The sequence below is a fragment of the Genypterus blacodes genome, unplaced genomic scaffold (genome assembly GCF_046128005.1).
Source record: "Genypterus blacodes isolate CSIRO-AG114 ecotype Tasmania unplaced genomic scaffold, CSIRO-AGI_Gbla_v1 ptg000076l_1, whole genome shotgun sequence".
Classification (NCBI taxonomy): Eukaryota; Metazoa; Chordata; class Actinopteri; order Ophidiiformes; family Ophidiidae; genus Genypterus; species Genypterus blacodes.
Window position 1 is genome coordinate 7,148,211 of NW_027466885.1, and position 21,639 is coordinate 7,169,849.

The following is a 21,639-nucleotide window of genomic DNA, read 5'->3' on the forward strand; positions in this document are numbered from 1 at the left end:
GACAAGCAACTGGTGAAATTGGTTAAGGATGGTAAGAAATGATATGATATTGAAGGTTAAAGGCCCAATTGAGCTTTTCTATTCATTGATACAGCTTGAGTCAAGAAATGGAAAAGTGTGTTTAAGGGAAAGGGCTTAGGGGAAGATCCTTTCTGGGAACTTATTATCCACATTTCCATGTCCTTAGCATTTTGGGGTCTATTTTGTGCCGCAGCGAGTTAAAATGGTTACATAGATTTGTGGACGCTTGAATGTGTGAAAACATGACACAGAAGTAAAGTGCTCATCTAAAAAAGCTTTTAGGGCCCTTCAGGTCTTGCTTTTGCTTGCTTTTGTTATCTGCTTTTATTTTTGTGTTTTTCTTCATCTTTCAGGTACTAAAAATCATCATAATACTTCACCTCATGAATGAATGCAGCATTTTCTGTTCAAATTCCGTTTTCTTTAAAACCAATCCATTGTTGGGTTGACACAGCTTTAACAAAGTCATCGTGGAGCAAATCTGTAAATCCCTGTGTCGCACTGGGACGGAAAATAACTAAATATATTTGTTTCTTTTGGCAGATCATTACCAGCACTGATTACTTAGCCAAGAAAATTAGGTTAAACAGTCAGACGCTGTTCCAGAAATGGAGCAGGACACAAGACACCAGTTGGGCGAAACTGCAGTTGGTGGAGAAATTGAAGAGCAGAATCAGCACAGGTTAAATTGGTAGTTGGAGACATGATGCAACACAGTGCAAGGCTGCCCGTGCAACTACAATGGCTCAGACCACAGCTGCAGATGAGCTGTTACATAAGAAGAATTCGAGTGGGGAGAGTGTGGACGTTTTGTATCAGGTTGGACTTCCTGGTTGGCTTGATGACTTCCATTCAATTTGAGCGTCAGCATTACCCGACTTGTGACTTGTGCCCAAAGAGGAGAGCTCACAGGGATGCAGCACGTCCTCAAAGGTGACAAAGATGGGATGAAGGGCGAATGGCAGATATCTCGTCTGTACTCCCGCTCTATCTCTCCTTAACTCAATGCTGCCTGGATTAAAGATTAAAAGCAGGTCCTGGACCTAATTTCGTCTCAGTCTCCAGCAGTTGTGAGAAAAATATTTTCAAACTTTTCAGGCATGGAGGACGACAACTTTACAGCACCGCACACTTTCAATAAGACAAATGTGATAGTAATAGAAAATATGAGCCTCCTGAGCAAACACTGTGGGGCATCATTGCACTAATATAAATACACATCACCTCTACCTTCACCACCAGCACCACACACACACACACACACACATGCACCTACGTGCACACACACTCCACTGTGCTTGTCCCTGTGAGGATACACATGGGTTACCTTCAATTCACTGGACACCATCTGTCTGCTTGTTATATGTGTGTGTGCGTGTGTGTGCGTGTGTGTGCGTGTGTGTCTGAGGCATGATGATGTGCCGCGATGGGAGAAGGACTGCTGGGTTACTGGAGTAAAACATTCATTCGGTACACACACAAACACACACATACACACACACACAGGTCCACACACATATGGGCATAGACTGTTGAGTGTGGGACAGATCAGGGTGCCAGATGCCATGTTTAGATTTTTCATGGCTCCATCACACACTTGCTTAGTGTGTGTACAAGCATTTTTTTGATGATTGGGAAAGTAGATCTAGATATGGAGGAGCGCTAACAGAATTCCTGATTGAGGGAAAAAAATCCCAAGTCATTTCGCTCCAGCCTCCAAATTTTGCGTCCGTTTCACTGGTCGGACCTCGCCAGCCTGCTGCAGGCTCCAAAGTGCCGCTGCCACGTGGAGCTGATTGGGCTAGTTGTAACACAAACCTCTGGAACAGCTCAGCGTTCCTAGAGACTCCTGAAACACAAACACTAACTAATTTGGAATTTCCGACATGTTTCGCTGCGTTTCCGTGATGGATTCCCCTTTCGGGTAACAGCTACGCATTTGATTTTGCATTGAGAAGGAGGGGCGGCAGGTTCAAATCTCGTCCACCGCACAGATCTCACTAAACCTTGCACGCTACGGTGACTCAGTAATGTGCAAACACTGAGAGGTTTTCTGATGGGAAATCCACACAAATGAATGACATTTGCCAAGAAAAAAAGCTTAAATTGCCATCAGCACTTGTCCTTCACTCCGTTACGGGAAATGGAATATTTTGCGGTATTAAATTAAGGAGAAGTTCAGAGGCGATGTGGATACGGCGTGAGATGATAAATCTGTGGAGTATAGCGCTCGCTGATGAGCTAAATCTAAATGAAACAGCATTCCATTACGCAAAGAAAAGGAAGTACAAGGCAACACGCAAATCACTCGACGCAATCAGTGAGAACGAGCCTCTGTGTCTCTTCACGGCACAAGCAAGCACGGCGAGAGAGAGACAGAGTGTGTGTGTGGAAGAGAACTGTTAATTGTGGATGTTGTATTTCCCCATCAAAACTCATGATCGGACATGTAGAATGATCCACCGAGCCTAGAACTCAATACATCCCATCATCAATCCCTCCCTTCATCTCTCCATCCATCCCTCTATCCATCCCTCCCTCCATCCCTCCTCCTCTCCATCCCTCCATACCGCCCCCATGTTGCACCTCCTTCCCTCCCCCCTTTCCTTCCCATCTTCTCCATTTTGAATCCCATCCGGTCCTTTTTTCCTTTCACACTTCCCAATTATCACATTCCACCTCAGGTCTTCACCACCACCCCTCCTCCTCCTCCTCCTCCTCCTCCAGCACTCCTGCTAGTCTGAACCCGGGCTGTGCTGTGGCCGTTCCAGTACTCCCCGTTGAGTAATTGCTTTGATTTTAATGACTTTTTCAATTATGTCTACTTGGCCATCGTTCTCACCCTATAATCTTCAACATTTCCCTCCATTACAGTCTCGCATTCCCTCCGCAGCCATCAATCCTGGGTCTCGTTTAAACACTTGTAAGTAGCAGAAAGCTTGTCCCCTTCAAAAGTGACAATGTCCCAACCGTGAGAGGAAAAAAGATGAGGAAGGAGCCAGGACGCTGCATCTTAAACCATAATAATCACAAACAAAAAGGGCCTACCTGCTCTTTGACGGAGGCCAGGATGGAGGAGGTCGTCTCCGTCTCAGATCCATCTCCATTGGAGGCCGGCATCACGGGGGGAACCGTGGCCCCCTTCTCCTGCTCAGCAGGCTGATCTGGCACCGGCATGGCTGAGGTTCACACACAAAGAGGAGAAATGATCAGTGAGCAAAGCACAGGCTTGAGATGAGAGACAAGCCAAGGGGGCAAACCAGGGCGCAGCAAAGCACGTGTAGTTGGAAATTAAACAAAGCTCACAGTTAATTGAAGGGATTTATGTGCTTGTTTAGACGGAGGCCCCTGTAGATCTCTCCTGCCACCTCGCATCTAGACGGGATTAGGTAATCAATTCTGAAGAAGGCGAGCAGCAGTGATGTACAACTTATCCAACAGTTGCAAGTCTGTACATCTCGGACCTTTTGTCATATCCATCCTCAGTCATGCTGCCGTGTATTGAAATATGGTGAAAACTCCCGATACACGTCACTTCCTGAATACGAAGGCTAACAGGACACACGCACATACACACACACACACCCTCATCACCTCCATGTTAGTGTGGTCCCTTGTAGACTTGTTAAATCATAACAGCCCGCTTACTGTTATCGAGTTACGAAAGCTCTCAGAATGCAAAATCCGTTTTGTTTAGGTATTCCGACCCTCGCGGAGCACCGCCTCTCTCCCACTGCATCAAAGCAACATCGCTCCTGCACGACTGGGTTTGTTTTTCCCTCTCTGCGCGCTTCATATTAAGGCTCCAGGAGTGATAATAGACGCTCCATTTGACTCCCCTGCATTGAATCATCTCCAATAACGGCACACTGCAGGCAGCAACATTTGAAGTGCCATTAACACTGGCGCCTTTACATCAACACAGAGACGTCAAACACCATTGCATCATCTGCTCCGCGGCTAGACCTTTACATCGCGTCAAGCCGGTGAATACAGGAAGTAAACTGCAGCCTGAGCTGACAGAGAGCACAGGAGTGGAGTCTTGGGACATAAACCTCCATTTAGCATCATAAAAGTAACCATGCATCTTCTCTTGTTGTTTCTGTTCAACCACACACACACACGCACTTCCATTCTAAACGTTGCATTGCGGAACACAAACCCTCGCCGCCTCTTTCCACACACAGAACCAGAGGGGGGAATCACAGGAAATTGCTCTGGATTTTGTCAATACAAGCAGCCTGAATTCAGTCCAGGGCTAAATAACGAACTGATGAATTGTGGGATTTGCTATCTGCCGACCTCACCCCTCCATATTTACCACTTTAAAGGAGTCTGATCTGTGCCAGCCTACACGTTTCCACTTGCAGGTGATCTCCATCGCCCCGGTTAGTGTTTCGCCATCTTAATTCACGAGTAATGTGATCTTCAGAGTGACACATCAGGCGCCAGAACGACAGTAAACAAATCAGGATTTGGATATCCTGAAAAATCAAATCACAAAGTCGGTCTGCAAAACCAGTGGGCTCGCCGGCAGACAGACAGCAGGCCAGACAGGGTGGTGTCGGTAAATAAAAGATGTTAGCGAGACGGCCTGCAGATGGTTATTTTCTCTCTCGCTCGCAAACACCACTTCTGTTCCTGGCGTCTCCCCTCCTGAGTGGAAGTGAGTCACCAGAGTTTGGCTTCGGAACAAAACTGCAACCCCAGCGAAGGCCCAAGTTACACACACATACCGACTGACTGGCTGATTGGCTGGCTGACAGTGTAAAGTCAGTGGGGCAGAGGAGAGACTCGTGGACTCGGTGTGTTTTCCAGCCGGGTCTCAGAGTGAACAGTATACACCTCCGGCAATGAACAAGAGCCCCCGACTGAACCTATGTAAACACACTGGACCGATCAATAATTCAATCTGGAGGTCCTCTGCAATGGTTTGGTGTCGCTGGGGGTATGTGTGCAAGTTTTGCTTTGGGGGGTTCTGCAGCATTTGCAGCACTGAAACAAATAAATGTGCTGATATAAATGGATTTCTTCTACTCTTCTATTTCTAGCAGAATTACAGTATCTCGTCCCAACTGATAACCCAAATTATCCTGCTCGTTTCCTCACAAAACTGATATTTACAGAGAACAAATTACACAATTACATCCAATAACCCAAAGCAAGTTTGACTCCGATAAGTGCATTCAGAGGAAGCGCGAATGCTGAAACGCTGAGTCTTAAAAAGAAAGAAAAAAAACGCAGACTAGATTCAATTTTATAGCCTTTTGAATACGACAATTCATGTGGTTGCGAGCCATTATTTTGGCAGTGATTGTGTATGTGTGAGTGGGCACAAAGCCTTTGAGATTATTGTCCAGACGGCTGCTGTGTTCAGAAAATTGCAACATGGCTTCACATTGTATCGGCTGCAGCGGAGATAAACCCAGTTCCAATTGTCCGCCATCAGATGTCACAATACTTCACCGCCCCGATATTCTTCCCGGGCTATTGTCAGCAGGCGCCGTCTAAGCCGCTGCTGAATGGACGATGTCGTGTCCGACGGGATTCCACACGTCCATTGTAACGGGTACCTTAAGATTAAAATGGGGTAACGTGTGGGGGGGGATGCATTTAATTGCAACACAATTCTGGTTGATACAAGTTGTGTGCAGCCTCGTCTTTGCACCGAGGGAGGAGCGACGCCGCGATTCATTTGGCTGGAATAAAAGACCCTAGTGGAGATTCCTTCGAGAGCAGAAAATATAAAACGCATGAATCCCTGCTCTCCATTTAACCTCGCTTTCCTTCTCTGTCCACCTTTCAACCTCTTCTTTTCACATTTTGAACTTGAGCTTGCCTCCTTCTCCTAATTGCAGAATGTAGGTCCGACGCTCATCCTATAGTCCTGCACTCGTCTCCTTTGTGAGATTTTGGAAGTTTCTCCATGAGGAGGATCAGCAATCTGCAAGAACTCGTGGACTTGGTTCCTGGACACTGAACAGTCCGACACAGTGGTTCGGGCGCCCGGTAATGAGGATGTGTATCTAGAAAAGACTCCCACCTCCTGTCTGGTTAAGGAGTAACTGGAAGTAGCCAAACAGGGAGCGTTATAGTTAGTGTCTCATCTTACAGTGCATCACAATAACACACTGCTGCACACACAGTCGACCAACTTGGTCTCTGCTCCTCAGGGTGCATTTACTGGAGCGACGATCGCCACAGCCAACATGTCAACTACCTGCACGGGCAACAAGCAGTAACTACACAATTTGTTGTGAGAATTATCTACGCAAGCCATGAAAGAAAGGTGCAGCGGGGAGATCTATCTTTCAAACGGCAACAAAAGCCCCGAGGCGAAGGCATGTTGAAGCGATATACTTCAATGTGATGAGTAGCATTCCCACATTCGCGCAGGCGCCAGGCAAGTAAAGAAAATGGGATAGAAACACAATCCCATCTCATGAACACGCCCCAGCCAGATCCCGATTTCAGGAGTAATGTTGCATCTCACACTTCCGCAGAATATCCTTCCGCTGGGAAAAGGTGTGGACATCTTACACTCGAGTATTGAGACTGCGATAGTAGAGAGAAGAATGCGGGAAAGACTTGATCCATCAATCCGGTAGAAACTGGGAATGAGCGCCAGTTTAAAATGTGGAAAGACGCCTGAAGCGCCGGCACCAAAATATGATTTAGCATTTAGCATTTTCATCCCATCAAAGTGAACTCTGATGCTGTGGATATAAAGTATTCGACTTTATACAGCTATTGTGTCACATTTTATCTCTCAATAATCTAATGGATTAAGAAGAAAGCGCCATAAAACGCTCAGAATTGGGCATTTGGACATTTCAGCAAAAAGCATTAGTGTAATAAGTGATAGAAAGCGATGTTTAGCCTCGAAGTAAAAACACTTTCTCACTCATTTTCTATGCCTCATTTATTTAAAAGGCCACATTTCGTCCAGTATTTGATTCGTCGTCGTTACCAATCTCTCTCCCTACGTGCATTAGACGACACAAATCAGCTCAGAGCAAGTCGCTTTGAAGTCAGACGCACCACTAAGAGCTCCTAATTGACTCGTGTCGATCATTCAAAAGTGCAATTGCGGCGGTCGGCGATGATGATGACGACGCAGAGCAGTTTTACCGCATTTGAAGAACATAAAAACGAGGTTTGTTTAGAGTCAACTCGGCGGAAACATCTGGCTTTGTTTGTTCAGCAGTGTGTGCGAGGATCCTCAAGAGTTTCCATGATCATCCCAAGCATATGGCTGATAAGGCTAATGCCACCAGAATGAGGAAAGGCTCGGGAAATGAAGAAATAATAATTAGAATTTCCAAGCCAATCACTCCTTATTTGGCAAAGACTGCTTTGCCTTTCAAAAACGATTCCCAAAGTGTGGCACATATGAATGTTTCGGGTGATTGATAGCTCCAATTTACCCCCTCTGTAACGTCTAATATTAAACTCTGAATCACGCATAATTCAGTTAGCGCCGCAGAGAAAGGGCGGCAAAGGGCGCTCTGCTGCGACGCATGCACACACACACACACACACACACACACATCACATCACATCACATCACATCGCAAACTCACACCTGCACTCCTGTAAGGCTCTCTGTCTGATGCTTCCGACACACACACACAAACACACAAACACACACAAATATAGACGCTGCGTTTTCAACTGTGAAGCTCTGGTGGCAGTAAAGCTTTATAGTTTACCTTTGTCGTTTGTCCACACACACACACACACACACACACAGCATCATTGATCCTATCAATTAATATCTCCTGCTATTGCTACTGTGGCATTCCAGCCCAGATGCTCCACTGTGTTACTGTAAGAGCGGCAATTAGTTGTGAGTCTTCCATGATGGAATAAATATTTAATAGAAGGAGGAGGAAGAAAAAAAGAAAACCAAACATTTTTAATTCTTACTGTTGTCTGAGCCTGAAGCGTTGAAAGAGCAGCGCGAACTCACACACTCACACTCACACACTCAGAGCTCAGTCAGGCAGCTGGGAAGCAGTGAGATGGTTGACCTAGATTGGGCACAGAGTTTGAAGACATATGCAAGAGAGATGATCTGCATACAAAGTCAGGAGAGTCGCAGTCATGTGAATGGGGGGGAAACAGAGGGAAGCCTGAGAGAGAAATCCTGACAGAAATACAGCAAACTTCACTCTGTGGCCCCTTCGTCCTGACATTGGGAAGGAGAAGGAGAATGAAGACTGGAAACGGAAATCAGGATAGGTTTCACAGCGCAACGACATTTTGTGCCACGTTTTGGTACCAATCAGAGTAGAAGAGACCACAGCTGCCTTTACGTGTGATTAACTTCCAAATTTTAACCTTTAATTACGCCAACCAGTGGTGATGTCCTCCACTTTGTATTCCCAAACTCCCTGATGTGCCCCAATCAAGTCAAAATGGGTTCCTGAGGTCTGAAGTTAACAAAACCAAATGGGCGATGGCAGTAACGATGCACCCCGTTTTGGGTCCTGAGCAGGTTTGGTTACCTGCACTGGCAGATTAACTGATACTCCAGCTCATTAACACCTTTTCAAATGATTTCCGTTGCTTCCCAGAGCCGGGAGCTGTCGAGCTTGAGCGTTGCGCCACGGATTCCTCTGCCACGACAAAAGTAACGCCGAGCCTCATCCCTCATAGCAACAGCAGAGGAAGAGGAGCGAGTGAATGAGAGAGAGAGAGAAAGAGAGAGAGAGGTGAAAACAGCCATTACCTTTGCTGACTCTCTTCTCTCTTTTTCATCTTACATCTCGATCTCTTTCCAACTTCCTTCACACCCTTCAAAACTATGTTCACCTGGTAACATCCTTATGAGCAGCACGGCTGCCTTAGACACACACACACACAATGCAAACAAATACTCCCCTTCTCTCTCTCTCTGTCTGACACTAACCAGACCTCTGATTTACTCAACAAGGTGGAAAGAACCTGACAACCCTGCGTGCCTCTTTAAGTACTCGAGAAAGAGAGAGAGAGAGAGAGAGAGAGAGAGAGAGAGAGAGAGAGAGAGAGAGAGAGAGAGAGAGAGAGAGCACCGACAATGTTATAGAGGAAGAGGGGGAGGTCCAATCCACCTCTCCGCCCATCGCTGAAAGCTTCTTTTTAAAGAGCGATGCCGGCCCGTTTCTGCATACAAGAGGTGCGGCACGTCCACAAACACAAACAAAGCGACAACACATCATTTCCTTTGTCACAAAACACAGCGGAAAGCAGGATCCACACTCTTGCGTGAGGACAACAAGCCTTGTGTGCATTGTGTCGTCTTCCCACTGACACATTTAATCACTGAAGCGCAGCACGGAATCCGCTAACTGCCTTTGTAGCGAGGTAGAAGCTTGTGAAAAAGGATAAATCTTCCAGAATACAAGACGCTGCTGCCATGTCATCATCACCATCATCATCATCACCACCACCTTGCTACAATCGTGGAAGCAAATCACAGCCCTGGCGACGACACCGAACACCTACAAAAAGAGCATTTGTCACTTTCGAGCTCCAATGCAAACATTTGAATTGGCGAAATCGCTGTAGCAACGATAACATTTAAGGAAAGTTCACACTGTGCTTTTGTCGGCAAGCAAAACTGTTAAGCCTCAAACTCCAGCAAGGACCCGTTTTGGCCCCTGAAGGAGAATGCAGCCGTAATTAGCTCGAAAGCAGTCAAGTCTGGCTTGTTAGGGGCTGAAGCCTCCTCGAGCAGTTCAAAAGATTCATTACTGTATCTGAAACCGGTCCAAGCTCTCATCGCTGTGGGCATCTACATCCAAAACAAACCTTGGCAACGTGGTTATTTGGGACACTGATTGACATTAATGAGCAAGCTTTGGAGCTCTGTAGTGGAAATCGGGTGCTGTTGATGGCGAAACGCTGGAACCCTCAAAACTTTTGCCATGTCAGCAAAATCCCGGTGCTGTCCGCGGTGCTGAAATCCAAGTTTTTCACTCTGGCGTTTCCTCCTATGCATGTTATGCATCTGGTATCATTGGAATCAGAGGTAAAGGGAGATAAATCTGAAGCGAGTAAACACACCAGTGTATAGAAGCGGCACGCTTCATTTACAACCACACTTTGACTCCAAACTAAGAGAGCAAAGAATATATTTTTCTCTTCTCGTCTTTTTGTTTCTGGTGGGAGGCCGGCCAGGAGAATTACGGAAGCACAATTGTTTGCCTGTGTGTTGTATTTTGAGCACAACATCACAACATCAGAGCCAGAAATGCACTGAACATGCCAACGCCGCTCCCTGGTACTCAACGCTCACCCACGTCTGCACAATTATCACCAGAGCACTTGGATTTTTATCAAACGTTCAGCAATTAATGCAGAAAGATATGCATTCCTGGCACGTTTGGAAGTGGAACAAGAGGCTGTGACTGGAGGGAAAGACGTGCTCATGAAGGCAACGGCGCTAAGTCCCATTTTACACACTTACTGGAGGAAAATGTGTCGGCACAGAACAAGACGGTGGAGCCAGTTCAATCGGTAACCTGGACCGCGATTTTCATCACACACACACCGGCGCGCACGCTCGCGCCCGCCGTCTTGTCTGTGAAGTTATGATTGGCATTCAAAGCTGACATCGGCCCAACATTTACCTGGGTGTTATCTCTGAGACAGCAGCCCTGGTTTGGTCTGTGATCTAATGACAGAGTGCAGTCCTCTGTGAAGGGACCAAAGCACAAAATGAGATACGGGACTAAAGGGAAGACGAAGAAAAAAAGGGCCATCCTTTTATATCTGATCTCCTTTTTTATTGGTTTTAGGGACCACAGAAAAAACGGATTTGGGTCGCAAATGAACACGTCGTTCACTCGTTTGTTCTTTGCTTTTGTTCTCATCCGCAAAGGCAAGAAGAAGAAAATGAAACAAGATAGGTAAGTTAACAACTTAAATCAAACAACGGAAAGGGGAGATATATCTGAAATAAACCTCCAAGATATCTAAGTACCAATTACAAGGGAAGTAACGAGAACAGGTCTGCACGCTGAAACATCGGTTGCTGGCATTAGAGGGTGGGGTGACCCATTAGTGACGTCTAGTGGACAGACAGGGAACAGCAGGAATTCTAGATGAACATCCTCCCTCTGTTTCATCAAAGCTAGTTCTGCTCTTTGATTAAGAAAACCGTACATTTGGCGTTTGTGCGGGGCAAATAAGACTCTGTGGCGTTGAGATACTACCTTATTAATTAATTTAAGGTGGAATATTCTGCTTCTTTAATAATGTTTCCAACTGGATTATAAAAAAGTGCATATCGCGACGACGCGCTCTACATTTACAATGAAAGATACCACAGCGATGCATCTTCACACTCTTCCACTCATCTCCCATGGCTTCTGTTGCATGCCACATTAAAGCCATAGAGCAATGCTACGGCGTGTCACCCTTGGGAGCTGGATGAGAGAAGCAGCGAGCACCCCAACGCACGTCCTCCACTCATCCTAACTCTCACAGCTACGACAGTTAGCACGTGTGTTTACGTGTTCATGGCACAGTCGCAGTCACGTGTTGGGAAGGTAATTCTGCATCTAGGCGTCCCTAGTGGATTAAGAGGGCTGCATGCCTGCTGTGAAAAGGAGTTTTAGACACAATTCCACGAAACGTGCATTTTAGGGGTTCTGTGTAGCAACAATTGCAAGGCATTAACGCTGATATGGGCCAGTGTTAGTTTCCCTTTGTGGCCGACAAGTCCAATAATCAGGGAACAATGGTGAGTGGATACAATTTTCAGTGTTCTCAGAAAATCCAATTCCCATTACTTGTTTTTCTAAATAGGAGCTCATTGTTGGCATGCTTCTTGTGTTTCTAATCGCAGCCCTGGGTGAGGCGGTTTCTCAAAGGCATTGTACTATCAGCCGTATCGCTTTACACCCCTACAAATTCAACGTGCAGTATGTGACAGAGCGACAGAAAGGATACGCGGTACGTTAGATGTGTTCGTCTTAAAAAGAAAGAAAGGAGGGGAAAGTGTATGCCGTGTATGATCACTGGAGACGCACAAAGGAACACGTGCGCACACACCAACCAGGCTCAGCTGTTGTTTCCGCGCTCTCGGAGCTGAAAGTCTCCCTGCCGCTCGTCTTTGATCCCTCCGAGATGCCTGTCAGAGGGAGGGAGGGGAATCCCACTGGGACGCGTCGCTGCCTCCGTCCTGTCGGCATGACGTTGTCCTCTCCCCGTCTCTCGCTCTGCATCCTCCTATATTCTCCCCACCAACCACTGCGTTCCCTTTGTAGGTTTTCTCTTTCTTTGTCGTGTTCCTCGTGTATGGCGCTCGAGTCCATGTGTTCTATGAAGACGGAGACGTACAGGAGACGTCTTTTTTTGTTGAGAGGACATCACCAAATGACATTTTTTGATCTATGCCACCCTTTCATTTGCTGCCACGCCCATTACAAACACTTGTGCATACAAGTGCATTGTGTGTGTGTGTGTGTGTGTGTGTGTGTGTGTGTGTGTGTGTGTGTGTGTGTGTGCTGTCCGTGTGTTTGCCAATGAAAGCTGTCGCTGCTCTGGCGTTTCTCCTCCAATGTTGTTGTCCTATTCAACTTCTTATCAGCCAGCGAACACACTCCAGACAGATTAATGAATTGTGGGTGTGTGTGCGACATGTGTATCCATGGCGACAGTTTGCTTGGCAGTCACCGAATAAGAGTGTGACATCGCGTGCGAGAATCCGCGCTCGTCTTTCGCAGAGACGGCGAGAGAAAAGAGAGGGAGGGAGATAAGAAGGTGTTCATCTCTCGCCCGCGCTCCCAGTCTAAAGCCCCTGGGTGTCACACAAGTTCCACTGTGTTAATCTCTGTGTAATAAGTGAATCACAGCGAAAACAATAGAGCGTCTCTGTCCCTTTTCACAAGCCAAAAAGGCCTCGGGCGGCTGGTTAGTCTAACTGTGCGAGTGTGTGTGCGTCTGTGTGTTCAATGTGCGAGCCTGGAAATTGCGAGCCAGACACCTACACGGTCTGATGTGTCTGCAGCCAGCCTGGTGTGGAGACGTTTCTCCCACAACTCTGACTCATCAGCCATTTCAAAGCAGCGTGCGGCAGAAAACAAAGGCTCACCGACACAGACAGGACGGAACATTGGATTCAATAGAAAAGCCGGGAAGGGAGACGGTCAGAGCGGCGTGACGAGGTCCCATCCCTAGTGTGAGAACGTTCCCGCACTCTCGTCCCTCCGTCCCTCTCATCTCCAACCAGGTGTGGTACAAAGACGATAGCATGTCTGACCCAAAAAGGTTGTCTGAGGGTTTGAGCTCCAAGTGCAAAACTCCTCTAATGATGAAGGGAAACTATCAGGGACGACCGTCTTTACCCCTCTGGGATGGACGTACGCAAGGTTTCCCTTAAGCACGTTGACATTCCCTTATTTCTGCCACTACAGTTGAGAAGTGAGGAGGCTTCATGCAGGGGCAAAGACACTCAGGACCAGAACCCTGCTGCACAACTGGGTCGGATCTACTGCAGCTGACGACATAAAAACACAGGCACAGAATCTGAAATCCCTCCTCGAACGAGGGAATCGAGGAGGAAAAAGGAAGAGTTCAAATTCCCAAATCTGAGCGCAACTTCCCAAAGTTAGCACCATCTGATAATTCAATCGGATTCAACACCTCTGTCGCATTCACTTCCTGTTTATGTTGCATTGACAGATATGCGAGGATGGAGCGTCGCTGACTGGCGGGCGCTCATTAGCATCGTTCAACAGTCGACAAAATTAGACGCCGCTAAGTGAATTTGCATTCTAGATTTACATTGGGAAGAGAGCCGATACGTTTCTTCATCTGTCACAAAAACCATCAACACAATGTGAAGCTCTCGGATCAAATTTCCGTCTGCCACATAAAACGAAAAATAATTCCCCCCCTCCCCTCCCGACTCGCTCCAAACTTGCACTCTAAAACAATGCAATAACAACAGCAACAGCTCCGATTGTGCCTTTACAGGTAATTGCCTCCTGGAACGAAGCGATAGCATATGAGTCCTCTATGTTTCGGAATGCCGGCGACGCTGCCCGCCAGACACAGCGTCGTTATTAAAACTCGCTGTTCCTGCCTTGACGACACATCAGCTCCCCCTGCGACCGTCTTAATAAGAGCTAGTGCGTCCAGGTGAGGTCCTGCAGGTTAACCTTGTGAATAGAAGTAAACTATGAGCAAAGCCAATCAGGAAGTGGCAAGAATGAGACAGGAGGCGTGTTTACATACGTGCATTCAGTATCCTCGCTGTACTTTGATCTACATCCCGGCCAAGTCAACTTCCCTCTCTCCGCTGGCACACTATATCACTCCAACCCGCGCTGGGCCACTGATCTATACGCTGTCATAGCAACTGCAGCAGCCTGGCTATTGTTACCATGGTTTCTCGACGTGTGGACTTTGATGGCACCCTGGACTCTGGCTGGTAACCCTGCTGACCTTCCCTTCACCCTGAAAACCACACTGTGGGCGTGTGCAGACTGTGTCTTCCTGGCTGGTTTTGTATAGGAAACCGTGTGTGTATCAAATACGTGTGTGTATATCGCCGAAATGCGTGTCTGTAAGCGCAAATACATGTGTTTACGCGCTCCCATCTCTGCATGTGTTCGCGTCCCACACCCCTGGCCCTCTGCGCCTCCGCTTAAAACAATTGAATCCTCCGACAGTCAAGTCAGCGAGAGACAGAAGAGACAGACATTTCAAAACCAGGTAGAGTGATGTAACGATGCGAAACACTCAGCGGGGATCTGACCACTTGTCTCGCTGGCTCGCCACCAAACATCACCGCCGTTTACGCACAATGCCCTGAGAGGGGCTGAGATCTTCCCCAAAAAAAAGGATCAAAGTCAGACGCCGCTGTGCCTTTGGCTTTGTTACACCGATTGATTCCATATCGTTCAATAGCCAAACACAACTTGATCACGCCCAAACTAAACACAGCAGCTATATTGTTATTTCCAAAAGCTATTTCCAGATTGAGGAGACGCATAGGTTCCTCTTTCCAGAAACACGCAGCGGAAACATCGGAACATCTGCCGCCGTCGCGTGTTTGCAGCTCAGGTTAAATTACGCAAATTAATACCACATAAGCAAACTGGTAGCAGTGCAGTGAGGGAGCTACAAATTCAATCCTCCCACTCCTGTGGTGTTCTGGCAATGGTTCACACTTCCCCTGCAGTCTGCATGTGTGTGTGGGTGTGTGAGTGTGTGTGAGTGTGTGTGTTTTTGTCTGCAAAGTGGAAACAAAGCCGTGTATAATCAATTGTTTGTCTCACATGTAATTTTATTTTTAACGTCTTCTCCTGCTTCTTCTTTTTGTTCTTCTTCTTCTTGAGTGGTCAACAGTGAGTGAGAGTGTGAGCGAGTGAGAGTGAAAGAGAGTGAGACACCTTTCGCCTAAAGATATAAATATGCTCACTGGCACAGACAGGCTTTCACTCTAAGTCTCTGGCACGAGCCCAAACTCAGCAGATTCCAGCCTTAATTGGCCTAAAACAACAGCGGGGGGCATCTTATCTGTGCAAATGGCTGAATAACATTTTTATAAAAGACGGGTGTGCTTCGCTCGGAGCTGAAAACAAACCGAACCAGGCGCCTTCGTGAAGTACATATTGCGTGGAGAACTCTGGACCTGGACCAGGCAGAACCGTCACATTCAGGCTTCTGTACTTTAATCTCTATTGTTGTTGTTCTTCTTCTTCTTCTTCTTTTTCTTACTCCTACATGGATAATCCAGCACGTCGTTGACACGCCTGGCAGATCCCTCTCCTAACACCCAGCGATGAGTGGCTCTATAGTCTGACTTTGGTAAATTTGTCTATTCCTGAATACGTTTGTTGGTTTTCTCTTCTTGTCCTGTTGCTGCTGCTTGGGATCTAAGAGGTAAACAATAAAACAAATAGCCCCGCGGCTGCCACAAAAACTTCAGCGAAAACCTCACTCAGCTTTATCTTGGTTGTGGCAACTCTCGCCCTCCATCTTGTCAACTCTCTCTCCCTCTCGTCAATCTATTTGCCTCAAAATTGGACTCACAAACAAACTAATATAAGGCGGCTCACTCAATAAATGGCCCATATTCCTCTGATCTCTCTCTCTCTCGCTCTGTCTGTCTCTCCCATCATTCCCATCATAGCATTTTCCACAGTTGAGCGAGAGCACTTGATTGACAGGAGGAAGTAGACACGGCAGCACACAGCTGATAAGGATCACTGTGCGCCACTGCTGCGGCTGTCTGCTGGCCTGAGCGCTGGCATCTGGTACAGCATTTATACCACTTGGCTGGCCTTAAGCTGGAGAGATAGGAACACCTGAGCGTGAGTGTGTCTGTGTGTGTGTGTGTGTGTGTGTGTGTGTGTCCTGGCGAGTGCATGTTTAATGGAGAATGATTACCAAGGAAGTCACACTGAGGAAGTCAAGCATTGAGAATATAGATGAGAACCCATAAAATAACATGCAATGGAATATTCCGCAACATTAAAGAAAACATTGGTCTGTTCTATTTGAAATGATAAAATAAGGTATTGTTTAATCAAATCTGGGATATTTTTAGATTGAAAGCTTTCTTTCTTTAGACAGAAATCGTGTTGTGAGCTGCCGTACAAGTCATAAATAAGCAGGTGCAAGCTGGCACACACACACACACACACACACACAAGTGCAGGTATTCATATTCTCATCAAACACACCATTTCCCACTTGACCGGCCAGATAGATAATACCATGTTGCCGCGCAGAGAGGCCATAGATGAAGCCGACGACATCATGGCTCCTGCCTCCTGCCAGGGAACGTGTCATTATGCAAAAACCTCTTTATTCTCCGTCTCACTCAACCAAAGAGAATGCGCCGCACCGACCTGCCACGCTTCTCTCACAAGCATCACACCCATAAGCCATATTGCGAACGTGCTAATTACTTCCTCCGACACACACACTCGTACACACATGTAAATCCAGTTTATATGTCACAGGGTGCACGATTCACTCTCACTCTCAACAGCGCCCCCCATCCGTACACCTTAGCGTGGCGACAATGGCGGTGTCATCTCTGCCTCTGACATCTTAACACCTTTAATTCCTTTCGTTGTTTTTTAACTTCAAACATTTCTCTCCCCTCTCTCTCTTTCTCTCTCTCTGGTATTTCTGCTGCTCGCTCCCCAACAAGCTGTCACCAGCTCTCCATTTTCCACCTCCCACCTTTCCCTCCCCCTCACTTTACACCACTAACCCCTCCCGGTGAATCCCTTCTTCTCACACCTGCATCCTAACCTCAACCCCCACTCCTCCTCCCCATACACACAAACATTCTTCATCACTCCTTTCCCTCTTCTCTCTCTTTTCCTCTCTGTCTCTCTTTTCTCCCTCACACCGACCCTCCCCCTTGTGTTAAGGACCCGGGGGGGGGGGAGGCAGGATAATGGAGTGGAGGGGGCAGAGGAGGGCGGCGTGCTGACAGAGGGAGTCCCATCTGCAGTGGTGCTCATTAGAAGACGGGGAGGAGAATCGGGCGGCAGATCCTCCGGTCCAGAAACACGCTGGTAAGCATCTAAACATTCTCACATTCTCTCTCTTTCTCTCTCTCTCTCTCCCTCTCCCTCTCTCTCTCTCTCACCCTCCGTCCCTCCCTCTCTCTCTCCTCGCCGTCTACCTGCTGTGCTCCACCAAGACCTGCTCTCATTAATCACTACAATATACAACTACGCAGCACTTGGTGGATACTTTATACCTTTTTGTGCCAGCCTTCCGTACTGCCAGCCCATATATATTTACTACATTCCCGCCCCAGTGGGAATCGAGCCATAAACCTGGGAAAGCTACCGAACCGGTCAAGTGGTGCTGAAACACTTTTAAATGACATTTAAACGACGTTTTAAGTCATTTATCCAGGAGAGAAAACCTTGGATGAGCTGGCGAATACCTTGAGCTGGTGGCAGGTATTCGTCATTATTTATTGACATTTCTGGGTTGAATTACTAGTTTAGATGAATTGCAGAAGAAAGCGGTTGTTAGCCGCAGCATCACACTCTCGTAGGTGACAGAAGTCCAAACTATGTCAGAACAATTCGCCTCAAAAAGGAACAAGAAACCTGAGAAAACTAAAATGCAATTTTCTGGCTCTGACACTCAAACCTCCATGTCACATCGTTGGATACGTTTGAGAGTAAAGCTGCAGAACAGAATCGTGCCGGTTGCATGTTGGGACTCCTTTGACCTCTAAACTACGAATGGTTTCCTCGTCCCTTCTGCCGTCTCTTCACGCAAAGGTCAGCAGATGGCGAGGATGGCAAAGACGGGGAAGATGGGCGAGTGGTGCTCGGGAGGGAGGAAGGGAGGGAGGCAGGCGTGAATAAAAGGAGGTCACGTCATACCAGCTGAAAGCCAGGCTGTGCTGTATCAAAGACAAAAAAGCACTTTGTGCAAGTTTCTATGTTGTCAATGAGCTTCACGCGCAGAGCATCAGACATTCCGCTCACAGCGAGGTCAAGGCTGTTGAGGGATACTTTTTATTTTATGATTTCCATTTCTTTTTATTGTGTTGTTATTACTTTTGACTTCCATTCCCAGCAGGTTTTTTTGCGCCGCGCATGCAAATTCTTTAACCCCCTTAAATCCAATAAAAATTCCTTGAAAATGGTCCGGTTCCAGTCCAGTGTTTCCGTTAAAGGTCATCAACCAGTTTGCATGTCTGCTGGGACAAATGCGCCTCATTCTCACTATGACTCATAATAATAGTAAACAATGCAATGATAATTAGATTTGGTTCATGAGTCGCATGCACACAAACCCCAATACTACCTGGACACATGGGGCTTTGATAGCTACGTCGCCTGCATTGTATCTCCCTTAAGGAAAAGAAGACGAGTGATATTACAGATTTAATGGTGCAAAACATGTATGTAATCTTGTAACAATCCCAACTTTAATGGCCAAAATGTTCAACTGTCCATTAGAAAGTAGCACATCAGTGTCTTTTATGTCATTAAGCGAGCTCATATGCATCTAATTAGCAACATAAGCATCGACTGGAGTGATTGATGAGCGCTGTGTGCCTGTCAATTAGCTCCTCCAATGTGACCGTGAATATGCAATCAATGGAATCGGCCGGTATGGATCAAATGTCGCACCCAGACGCCTGGAGCTCAGTCCAGATTGCAGTTTTCGTGAATACGCAGACGATAACGCGGGCGACATTTAAGATAACGCGGCGCAAGGACGTACAAGTCTCCAGGCAAAACTCCTCTTTCTCCTCTCTCGCTTCTGCCTTGAGAGGAAAAAAGCTTCGATTTACAGTTGCTCACACTGGAGGAAAGAAGACGTCGCTATTAAAAGATCAAATTGTACCGCCTAATTCTGTTCCCACAATAACTTTGCCAGGGGATTGTTTTCACTCTCATTGTTCACCTCCTCCCTGACACTTCAAAGCCTGACGTTCATTGCACAGTCGACAGCCTCTGATGTCGCCTCTAGGCTCGTGTCAGCCATCTTTCACAAACCTGCAAAGCCTCACTGCGCCTCTTCCCGTTTTCAAATGTTGTTTACTTTTACATCCATCTACTGGCAAACAATTGTCTCCATGGCAACGCGCCAATCTTGAGGTTCGGGGCCTGCAGGAGGGAACGTGTTGGCTTTTTGACGGGAAAGGTCAGAGGTCAGTCACAGCATCCCTGGGCGCAGGTAGACAGAGATTCAGGCACGGCGTTCCAGATAAAGCAGACTTGCTGTCCATCACCGTGCGGGTTGTTAAACGGAATAGTGAAAATTCCAGCTGAGCGCGGAGAGATGAGGTGATGATGAAGTTTATGATCTCGCAGGAGGTATGAGCTCAAAAATCAATCATATAGGAATGAAACCCGGGCCAAAATGTCTACAGGAAAGCGTTTGACACCATCCAGACACTGAACCCCCCGCCTAACTTTCATACTGTGGTGATTTGAAAAGGGATAAATCATTGACAGTTTGCTGCAAATACTCCCCGACCCCCCCGGCCTGCTGCAGGGAGGATCACCATAACTCAGTCTCTTCCCTCCTCATCAGCGCTGCTCTGTGGAGGTGACCGCCGGGCCGGCTCATCTCGGCAGCTCTTTGGACTGTTGTCAGCACTCCATCCTATGGACGCCTGCCAGTAGCCCCTTGGTCCGATCAATAGGCACTGGCGGCTAACTTTCTCTCTCCCTCTCCCTCTCTCTGCGACCACAGTATAAAGACTGTTCCGTTGTGCCAGCGCAGCATAGTGATTAGGCATTAGGCCGGCGCTGCTGTGTGAATTAGCTTAATCTGTGTCCGCGATGAAGGACGAGCCTTTTCATGCCCACTGGAGACGTTCACAGGCCATAAAGGCAGCTAATCTTTAGGAAATTTAAAGCGACGACGGAGGGTGTGTGTGTGACGGAGAGAGAGAGAGGGAGAGAGAGAAAGAGTCGTAGTGCAAGAATAGCTGAGACGGTTCCCACAGTGATGATCGGCCCTTTGTATCCTTCCACACTAAGACAAATGTAGCTCTTGAACACGTGTGTGTGGATCACGGGCAAGGAAATCACTTAAAGGATAGGAAGTGTGTGAGGAGAGCACGGCGCGGTGGAAAACAACATCTATATCCCCCCGTTACCTTCCCACAGAAGCAGCCGGCACAACCAGGGAATCTCTAAACAAAGTGTTTCCCCGTCTGCCAGAAGTGTTCAACACGACTTTAATGCTGCAATAATGTCGACTGGAACAATACAGCAGAATGTGCAGCGGGGCAGGTTTACTGTTGGGAGGCGATAAAGACTCTGCCCTTCCTCTCTCTCTCTCTCTCCCTCTCCCTCCCTTATTACACTTTACCCCCGCCACACACCTGCCCAAGTGCTGATATGGGAGAGGCTGAATATGTCGCCACAGTGGGAGAGGATGCCGAACAGCAGCACCAGCCGGGCCCAGCCCTCCTCCTCCTCCTACTCTTCCTCCTCCTCCTCCACATCATCTGCTGGATATATTGTATGCCCTTGACAAAGTGCCGGTGCACAATCCCCCCCTCCTGCAAATGTCTATTGATCAAAACCTCCAAGCTGTGGTGAAGCTATGGAGTCTTACACACATACACACTCACACTGTATCCTTGTGTTACCCCTTCACACTCCTGACTGCTCCACCATCTCATACACACACGAAGAACAGCCTCATCATACTCCATCTGGGCGTCACAGCACAATGAGATTTGGGAGTAATACAGCATCAAGCTCGGGATGCTTTATAGGATTTTGATGTCAGGTGATAAATCATGGAGGGGAGCAACATTTAAAGGGCATCCCGGCAACTAAATTGCTGCGGCTGTGAGAGGAGTTTGTCAAATCATTTGTCATGTGGCAAAAGGGAGGGCGAGTCCTTCTCTTTTGTTAACAGGGGAGGTTTACTTTACTGCACACCTTCTTGGAGCACTTTTACGCGCAAGGAACGTTGGATTTGGGTCAGCCCGCCATCTGGGGCGAAGTGTGTGTGCGGAGGTGAAGCGAGCCCAGCCGGGGCAACGGAGCTCCGCGGCGAGGTGCTGCTCCACAAAATAACGCAGATGTGAGCCACAACTCTTTGGGTTTACCCGCAAGTCTCCACGATTGCAAAACCACTCAATCCGATAAGAAGGTAAAA

General features: G+C 47.3%; 1 protein-coding gene across 5 annotated transcripts in view; it reads right to left on the reverse strand.

The window, feature by feature from the left end:
• Positions 1-21,639, reverse strand: part of ctnnd2a (catenin (cadherin-associated protein), delta 2a) — a 166,460-nt gene that overhangs the window by 138,273 nt on the left and 6,548 nt on the right. For all 5 annotated transcript variants that reach the window (XM_076157930.1, XM_076157929.1, XM_076157931.1 and 2 more), the window contains one exon: positions 3,070-3,200. In XM_076157930.1, the coding sequence (XP_076014045.1) occupies positions 3,070-3,200 (131 nt within the window). The remainder of the gene's footprint in view (positions 1-3,069; positions 3,201-21,639) is intronic.